The sequence below is a fragment of the Pelecanus crispus genome, chromosome 5 (assembly GCF_030463565.1).
Source record: "Pelecanus crispus isolate bPelCri1 chromosome 5, bPelCri1.pri, whole genome shotgun sequence".
In the NCBI taxonomy this organism is placed as follows: domain Eukaryota; kingdom Metazoa; phylum Chordata; class Aves; order Pelecaniformes; family Pelecanidae; genus Pelecanus; species Pelecanus crispus.
The window spans coordinates 23202335-23212035 of NC_134647.1; the positions used below are offsets into that span (position 1 = coordinate 23202335).

Genomic DNA, 9701 nt, shown 5'->3' on the forward strand with positions numbered 1-9701 from the left:
ACAAATCTCCAGTTTCCTGGGCTAACAATGCATCAGGAGCGGCTGAAAAACTGAAGGCAAAGATGCGTGAAGGGTTGGTTGGTTTTTGTTTGCATCAGCTTATTTGTGTCTTGTTACTATGTAAAAGCCAAGGGCAAGTTTGAATCCTGTTGCACAGTTAGCACATGAGGAAGGCTATAGCAGAGGGGTATGTCTGTATAGGCTTTCCAGTTCACACTCCTTCTTTAGCTCATCCTAAAGACTCTGTGTAGAGCAGGAGCTCTGCTTTTGGGTATTGCTGGCACTTAGCTAATAGTAACAAATATCCACCTCCTTTTGGTAGGAGAAACCGCGGCCAGGCCTTCCAATCCAGGAGAGCTCTGGCAGGGCAAGGAGAGCCTGGCTGCTGCATCCAAAGGATCCAAACCCTGCTGCAGATGACGGAGGGAGCACAGCTGCCTAAACCCAGAGGACGCTGTGCTTCAAATACTTTTAAAGGTTTCCATTGCAGAAAATGTTTTGCTAGCAGAGAAGAAAAAGACTTCCTAAATCGTGAACCACGTTTTCGGAAGCAGTAAAAGCCAATAAACCGCCTTCCTGAATAATTTGCCGTAGTTGGAGCCTGTTAGCATAGTCTGTGACTGTCCTTTGCACCCTGCCGGGCTCAGGTGTTTGAGGAGAGCTCTGGCAGCCCCCTCTTGGCTCTCGTCCTTCTCTAGGGGGGGGAATCCCTGGAGCTTGCTGCCCTTCCCGGGCCCGGGGGAGCGGGATGCCGCTGCCGGAGGCGGCTTCGGGTCGCCGTTAGCGGCGGTCCAAGGCCCCCGTGCTCCGTGGCGCGGCCGAGTGCCGCCAAGCCGGTGACGCTCCGCGGCAGCTGCTTCTGTCCCCGATACCGGCCGGGCCTCGCGTCATCGTCGCCTTCAGCCTTGCAGCCCGGGGGCAGCGGCAGCAGCGGTTCAGGCCCGGGCGAGCCGGCGGGCGGGGGCGGGCTGGGCGCCGGGGCCCGCTGCCCTGCCGAGGGGCCCGCGGGGGGGCGGGCAGGCGGCCGGGGCACCAAAAGAGGAGCTGCGGCGGCGGCCCCGCCGCCTCCCGCGGGCAGCGGCTCTTCCAAAGATGGCCACGGGCCCGCGGCGGGCCTGAGAGCGCCCCTCGCCGCGGCCGCGCCGGGGAGGCTGCGCGGGGCGGGCCCGTAGCCGGCGGGCGGCGGGGCTTGGCGGAGCGGCTCTGCGGCCCGCCGGCGGGGCGCGGACAAAGCGGCGGGGAGCCCGGCGCGGCGGTGCCGGCCGGCGGCCCCGCTGGGCGCGTCCCGGCTGCCCGCTTCTGTGCGCGGTGGGGGCGATGGCAGCGGCCGGGCAGGAGGACTACGCGTACCTGTACAAGGACTCCGCTCACCCCGCCGAGTTCCTGGAGGCGTTCCGGGCGTTTTACCTGGACGGGCTGTTCACCGACATCACCCTGCAGTGCGCGTCGGGGGTCATCTTCCACTGCCACAGAGCCGCCTTAGCGGCTTGCAGCAATTACTTTAAAGCCATGTTCACAGCCGATATGAAAGAGAAATCTAAAAACCAGATCAGACTTCCCGGGCTCAGCCATGCCGTACTGGAAGCCCTCGTGAATTATGCATACACAGCACAGATCCAGATAACAAAGAGAAACGTCCAAAGCCTACTCCAGGCTGCAGACCTCCTCCAGTTCGTGTCAGTAAAGAAAGCCTGTGAGCAGTTTCTGGTGAGGCACTTAGACACTGACAACTGCATAGGGATGCACTCCTTTGCCGAATATCATGATTGCTCGGAGCTAGAAAAAGAGTCCAGGAGGATATTGTTGTGGCAGTTTGAAGAAGTGTGGAAGCAGGAAGAGTTCCTGGACATTGGCAAGGAGAAGCTCTCTTACATTCTCTCCAGAGAGAATCTCAATGTTTGGAAAGAAGAGGCAGCCATTGAAGCTGTCGTTAAGTGGGTTGCACACAATGTAGAAGAAAGAATTGAAGACGTCTATGAACTGCTGAGCTGCATCAAAGTAGACTTAGATAACAGGTATCTGAGGTCAGCTTTAAGCCTACAAAAAAAATGCCGACTTAATGACAATAAGATAAGGTCACTCATATACAATGCCCTCAGCCTCAGTCCCAAAGGTCTTTCCAGAAGACCCACAGCAGCCATGTATGTGATTGGAGGATATTATTGGCATCCCTTATCAGAAGTGCATGTTTGGGATCCTTTAACCAACGCGTGGGTCCAGGGAACAGAGATGCCGGATCACACCAGAGAGAGCTATGGGGTCACTAGCTTGGGACCAGACATATACGTGACAGGAGGTTATAGAACAGAGAGCATCGAAGCCCTTGACACCGTGTGGATATATAACAGTGAGAGAGATGAATGGACAGAAGGCTGCCCCATGCTTGACGCAAGGTATTACCATTGCGCAGTTTCCTTGAGTGGCTGCATCTACGCCTTGGGTGGTTACCGAAAGGGAGCTCCGGTGCAAGAAGCTGAGTTCTATGATCCTTTAAAAAAGAAATGGCTTCCTATTGCAAACATGATCAAAGGTAGGTAAGCTTTTGTACGGCGTCTGCCTCAAATGTTGATGCTTTTGCGTTTGCCACTTTTAAGTGCCGTGGACACGTGTAGGGTTTGATCCAGGTTCTACTGAAGTCCATCGGAATCTCCTGTTAATGTTGGTGGGCTTTGGTTCGGGTCTTTACTAGCCAAACGACTGCAAACATCCAAACACTATGCTGGGCTGTGCCACAGAACACTAGGATCGAAAAGCAAGGGGTAGTTTCTGTTTAATTTTGCCTTCTTTCAGGAGTAAAACTTATGTTCAAATTAGAAAGAAATCAGAAAAATACCTGGGATTAGAGTCCATTCAGTAGATGGTCAAAGAGCAAGCTCCAATAAAGGGATTGTATTATTTTAATTAAGACCAGATTATTAAGATTTTCTGTGCAGTCATTTATAAAGGTGTCATCTTAATTTAAAACTTCTTGCATGCAGTTTCCTCACATTTCAGTGTATCATCTGTTCAGGATCCTTAGTTTAGTGTGAGGATAATGAAAAGCACTAATACCTGTTTCTAGCAGCCGAAATAATAATCTATTAAAAAGTATGCATTTGGATCACAGCCTAACTAAAGGGTATTATTTTGCTATAAAATTTTATCATACATTTCTATACATTAATGCAATTATTTACAATTACTTCTAAATTTTTACTGTATGTTAATGCAACACAGTATTTTTCTATGTACACGAGAGTTTTTGGAGGTGTCTGTAACAGGAAAAAACACTGATCATGCTCCTACAACTTTCTTCATTGTTCATATATTTTCCACAAACATTGCTGCTCTTCTCTTTTTATTTCCTTTTAAAATAGAAATGCTTCACTAATACTTGAGCAGTTACACATTCTGTGCAGTTGTTTTGTCCCTTTTTCTGTGTGAAACTTCTTAGATGCTTAAAAAACCCACACTGATTTCTTAATTTTGGTCCATTTTATCTTGCCAGATCCCTTGTTTTATTTTGTTTTCTTCTCCTGGAGACAGAGTTAACATGTCTCCATTCTGTTTGTGTCCTTGTTTATACAATAGCATCATTAATAATACCATGAGAAAGACTAAAAGTATCAGAAAAGTACCTTGAGAGACTGAATGATCTTAACTCCCATTGTCCTTGCCATATGAACGACTTTTAAAAATTTAACTTAGTGAAATATTGAAAGTAATTCCCTATTCCAAAACCGATGTGGCAATGTGTCTTTAATTACTGTATAAAAATTTTGTGAAATATTGTGTGGCTGTATTATATGCAATATGTATTGGTTACTGCAGTTTTATTTAATTGCTCTTGAATTATGCTGATAAAATAAGGTGCCTTGACAAGTTTATTTAATTTCATATTCAGTTAAATACTTGCAAGCATAATTTCACCCTAAAATATTAATTAACAAGTCATTTGTAATGGGATTATGGATGGAAGTGACTGTGGTTATCATGTGCAGTCTGAAGGTGTGTTGTGACTTTCACACTGTGTACAGGTGTTGGAAATGCCACCGCCTGTGTCCTGCATGAAGTCATCTACGTAACCGGAGGTCACTATGGGTACAGGGGAAGCTGCACCTATGATAAAATCCAGAGATACCATTCAGGTAGCAATGAGTGGAGTATAGTCACCACAAGTCCGCATCCAGGTAAACAATAATTTCTGTAATGAGCATGGAACTTTATTTGATTACTTGTATCTGGGAGTCTTTAAGCCCACTTAAGAGTTTCTTAATTAAATATGCAATGCCTTTAGGGCAGCAAGGGCCAGAGTGGGATCATCTCCCATTTCCAGTCTCTTGAGAGGGGAAGGAAGACCCTCTTCAAGCATCTGTTCTATAGAAATCACTATATAAATATTGAACTAAGGAATGGCTGCATTCTGCTAAATAATATAGTAAACTAACTTTCTATAAAATCATAGAATTGTAGAATCATTTAGGTTGGAAAAGACCTTTAAGACCATCAAGACCAACTGTTAACCCAGCACTGTCAAGTCCACCACTAAACCATGTCCCTGTGCGCCACATCTACGCGTCTTTAAAAACCTCCAGGGATGGTGACTCAGCCACTTCCCTGGGCAGCCTGTTCCAGTGCTTGACAACCCTTTAGATGAAGAAATTGTTCCTAGTATCCAATCTAAACCTCCACTGGTGCAACTTGAGCCCATTTCCTCTGGTCCTATCGCTAACTACTTGGGAGAAGAGACCAACACCCCCCTCACTACAACCTCCTTTCAGGTAGTCGTAGAGAGCGATAAGGTCTCCCCTCAGCCTCCTCCAGGTTAAACAACCCCAGTTCCCTCAGCTGCTCCTCATCAGACTTGTGCTCCAGACCCTTCACCAGTTTTGTTGCCCTTCTGCGGACACACTCCAGCACCCCAATGTCTTTCTTGTAGTAAGGGGCCCAAAACTGGACACAGTATTCCAGGTGCGGCCTCACCAGCGCCGAGTACAGGGGGACGATCACTTCCATGCTCCTGCTGGCCACACTGTTCCTGATACAAGCCAGGATGCTGTTGGCCTTCTTGGCCACCTGGGCACACTGCTGGCTCATGTTCAGCCGGCTGTTGACCAACACCCCCAGGTCCTTTTCAGCCAGGCAGCTTTCCAGCCACTCTTCCCCAAGCCTGCAGTGTTGCATGGGGTGGTTGTGACCGAAGTGCAGGACCTGGCACTTGGCGTTGTTGACCCTCATACAGTTGGCCTTGGCCCATGGGTCCAGCCTGTCCAGATCCCTATGTAGAGCCTTCCTACCCTCAAACAGATCAACACTTGCACCCAAATCTATCCTTAGGCATTTGGCAAAAATAATTTATATGAATTTTAAAAGGGTTGTCTCTATGTTCTCCATTTGGTAACAGTAAGTTCTTAAAGCAATTCTCACTAAGTACTGGTGCTCATGTCTGCATCGTCTGTAACACCTTGAGCTTGCTTTTACTAAGTGTAGCAGAAGAATCCTGAGGTGTCCTAAGCTCAGTGTAGAAACTCAGTGGCCCTCAGTGGTGCCCAATGTTTGTCATGTAGCTGCAGTTTAAGTTAATATTATCATGCTGAGTTGAACTGTATTCCTTTCTTCCTGAAGAATATGGATTGTGTTCAATTACATTACAAAACAAGATCTATTTTGTGGGTGGACAGACCACGATCACAGACTGCTATGACCCAGAGCAAAACAAGTGGAAGCAGATGGCTCACATGATGGAGAGAAGGATGGAGTGTGGCGCGGTGGTTATGAACAGATGCATCTATGTAACGGGAGGATATTCCTATTCGAAAGGAACGTATCTGCAGAGTATTGAGAAATACGACCCTGAACTGAATAAATGGGAAGCAGTAGGTAATCTTCCCAGCGCTATGCGGTCACATGGCTGTGTCTGTGTGTATAATGTGTAAACATTTAATTTTCATATTGCTGCTACAGAAGACAGCAGATGCAGTATTCATAATAGTACCGAGTACCTCATGAATGAGATGTCTAATACAATCTCTTAGCGCACATTATTAAACACTAGGTATGATTTGTCTTTATTTTAAACAATTCAGAAATATAAATGTGGTAACAAGATTTCCATATATTTTTCAGTCCAATCATTCTTTGTTATGAAAGTTTTCAAATGACTCTCATAATACTGTGTGCAGCTATATAGGAACTACTGTGAAAGATGCATTTTCATTAATCACTGGGTGGAACTATAATCTGGTGCTAAGGTGAGTAAAGCCAAAACAAAATACTCCACATTTCTATGGACTACTGGGCTTAAGGTGAAATCTTTGATACTCCAAAGGTAGCTATAGCAATGGTTCATTGCCACAAGCTAAGCATGTGGTACATATCACTTCAATAACTAGGTTACCACATCCAGAAATCATGGGCAGTTATAAGATACCTCTAATTCTACCTTCAGATGCCAGAGCGGAGAAGAGCACAGGCTGGGAATGAGGGAGGAAATGTCATGCAGTAGTGCCAGAGCACAAGCCAAAAGTGTGCAGTAGTTTTCCAGAAGAACAGTGCTCTGCAGTACGAGGCAGTTGGAGAAAAGTGCTCACTTTGCCATTCTCACACTGGCAGGGCCCTTGAGAACTTGAGAAATAAAAGACAACCCTGCATGGCTTTGCAGTGGGGTCTTTGGCTGATGCACAGTTCTTGGTGATTTTTTTTTTTTCAGGGAAAAGCCTTACCATGGTAACTATTTTTTTAAATTAAGATGTGTGTCCACATGGCATCAGTGTGGAATGGAAGAAGGAAATGAGAGAGACTGGAAAGTTGCTAACATCCCCCCAAGATACAAACTTCTCTATTTTGTTTAATACCATTCAGTCTTTTTAGAGTGCTAAACTGTGCCCCGAGCAAAGGTGACAACTGAAGAAACTTGTCAAAATACGTTATGCATGGAGAAACTGAATGCTAAGTGGTCCTCTGGATTTATTTATTTATTTCTCTCAAAACGTAATACAAGATCTTCAAATTCTGTCTAGAAAGCAACTTGAGATGGGCAAGAAGGTCGTAATTTTGTCACCTCTTCACTGGGAGATTCCCGCGGCAGACTCCCAGCGCGGCGTGGCGGTGCCAGCAGAAAGCCAAATCCATAGATAGTATTTAAATAGCTGGTGTTTTGACTCTGCCATCCCCTGCCTTCTCACCAGTCCTTGTTTTGCATCCTGCCACGTAGGTAGTAATCCACATGCCTTTGACTGAATCATTATTGCAGTGACTTCTTAGGATTTGTTTTCGCCTCGTAACTTAAATGGATACTGTAATGTGGGGCTTTTTATTAGCCTGGTTCCCTGAGGGAGCAAGGTGCAAATCTGTTGTCTTTCTGTGCATGTGTCAGCTCCCCTCTAACGCTGCACTCACTTGTCTGGGTTCAGCCGTGTTCTACAGGGAGGTGTAGGCCTTAAAAATACAAATCTTTTTTTTCAGGTTTTATGAAAATTAGGAACAGGGTAGAGGGGGGAGAGAAAGACTGGAAGGAAGCACGTGAGTTGTACGGAAGGTACAAGATGGCAAAGCCTTCCCAGTGCCAAGGAGGTGGCTGTGAGGAGCGTTCCAGCTCCTTCCTGCCTTTGCTGCCCCTCACCCGGTCCTCCTTCAGCTGCTGTGGGGCCACACGGTCTGATAGCAGTGATCCAAATAAAGAAATGCCTTGGGGAGCAGAGAGGCTCTTTTAGCCCAGATCAGTTCCCCAATCCAGCTTGTAAAATGACAGCAGAAACAGCTGTTAGCCATTGGCATGAGAGGGAGGGACAGCATAGGGCTACCGTAGGGTGTGGTGGGAACTTCCTACACCAGCACTGCCACCAAAAATAAAATTTTGCTTTTATTGGATTTATCAGATATGATGGAAGCAGCTTTCCAAGCAGGTAAGTCCTGAGTTTATAAAATTTATTTTTCTTGAATACAAGCATTTTCAACATTTTATTGTTCTTTCACATTTTTGCTATTTCTCAGTTGCATTTGACTGCTGGTAGCGGGCAGCACCGAACTCTGAGCTTTGATGTGAAGTTCTGTGGTGTATATATAGTTCTTGTTTTTATGTCTTTGTGTGTCACCTTACTATGTCAGAAGCTCATGCGTGCGTGGGCTCAGCGTTTTGCTTCATTAGCCATCCCACTGAGAGCTATTTAAGGATCCAGTGTGATTTGTTTAAAGACTCTAAACTGTAAAGAGGTGTGGGGAATTGAGCTCTGATGCTGTTTGAAATGCGTGGGCCGGGCAGGTGAGCAAAAGAAATAAAGTGAATTTGTTTCTCCTGGAAATCTCCACAGCTGAGAATTGTTAAAAGGCAGGTGGAGATTTAAAGGACATTGCAAAAGCATGAAGGTGGTCTTTGTATTGAATGAAACTGCAGTGAACTCAACGTGTGTATGTAATTTTTCAGTGCAAAATATGTACCTGTGAAGCTTCATGTTTGTCAAAAAACAGGAGCATAGAAGAGCTGCTGGTGGCTGGCCCTGAGGTTCATTCCGGCCCGTATCCTGTCACCAACAGTCCTAAGTTGGTGAAAAAATGCAAGAACAAGGCAAGGACTAACAAAAGCTGCCAGCATCCACCTGTCTGCTGCTTCTACACTAGGCGCTTAACGTTGGTGAAAGACAGCGCTGTTCCGGGGCTGGAGCACAGGCACTGGAAGCCAGAGTCCACTTTCTCCCTCTGGGCACCCTGCAGGCGAGCCGTACGCGGCTTCTCAGCCTCAGCGTAACTGCGGAGTGAAAAAAAGCCTTTACTTCTGACACGCTGGGAGAGTATGTGCTCATCTGGCATAAACAGAAGTCATTGAGACTTCTGCCTAGGCCTTCAGCTAAGTCCTAATTTTTTAGAGCTTTTTGAATGCATTAGAATAAATGGAGTGTAACAGTTCAGACTTGCTGTTAAATTGTAACTGGTGCTATTTTTTACAATAACCTACAGTGCCCTTTTAAATCAGCTCATGTCCGTAGCACATCCCAAGAAAGCGTGTAGCCATCAGGTCTTGAGCACAGGCAGTAACATGAATTCAGTGAGAGGAACAGGGATCCTGGCTCCTGGTCGGTAACTTGGGCATCCTACGGGCAGTGGAAAGCGCTGAGCAGGGATCTTCAGCCATCGTGTGACACGTTTTTAATAGCAGTCGAATGCGAACACCAAATTACTGTGCTATCGGACCCTGTATTATGGCAGACACCGTTGTACTGTCTCACTTGTAAACTAGAAAATTAACTACTACAGAAGTCAAATCAATTGTTAAGTCAGTACTATTTATTAAAATTTTTACTCGTGTGATCCCCATGTTTGCAGCGCTATAGATACCTACAATGCATCTAGTTTGTAATATTTAATAAATGTGAATATAGCATCAGCGTACAAATACAAGCTTTTAAGTTACTTTTTTCTGTTAACTGTGTAGAAGCACATGAACACAACCGCTGCACGCCCGGACAGGCGTCCGTGGCAGCCGCCGTGTGTCAGGCACAGTGTCAGGCGCATCGCCACGCCGGCCCGGCCCGCCGCTGCTCGTCCCTGCCCTGGTGCAAAGAATCAACGGGAACGCGTTTCCCCCCGTCCCGCCGCTGCAGCTGTGCATCCTTCCCAAACCGCGCCGGGGCGCGGGGCTGCGGACACGGGCGGACGAGGGGAGCGGGAAGGGCCGCTGGAGGCGGAGCGCCGGTGGGGCCGGGCGCTGGAGGCAGAGGCCTCCCGGC

At 46.8% G+C, this 9701-nt stretch overlaps 1 protein-coding gene across 1 annotated transcript; it reads left to right on the forward strand.

Moving 5' to 3' along the window:
- Positions 1-1317: 1317 nt before the first annotated feature.
- KLHL23 (kelch like family member 23) lies at positions 1318-5915 on the forward strand. The gene is made up of 3 exons (XM_009491661.1): positions 1318-2530; positions 4017-4169; positions 5605-5915. The coding sequence occupies exons 1-3, from the start codon at positions 1318-1320 to the stop codon at positions 5913-5915; spliced, it is 1677 nt and encodes a 558-aa protein (XP_009489936.1).
- Positions 5916-9701: the final 3786 nt, after the last annotated feature.

Coding starts and splice junctions, on each gene's coding strand:
- KLHL23 (XM_009491661.1), top strand. CDS start 1,318: ATGGCAGCGGCCGGGCAGGAGGACTACGCGTACCTGTACAAGGACTCC. Junction 2,531..4,016: donor TATTGCAAACATGATCAAAG/GTAGGTAAGCTT, acceptor CACTGTGTACAG/GTGTTGGAAATGCCACCGCC. Junction 4,170..5,604: donor CACCACAAGTCCGCATCCAG/GTAAACAATAAT, acceptor TTCTTCCTGAAG/AATATGGATTGTGTTCAATT.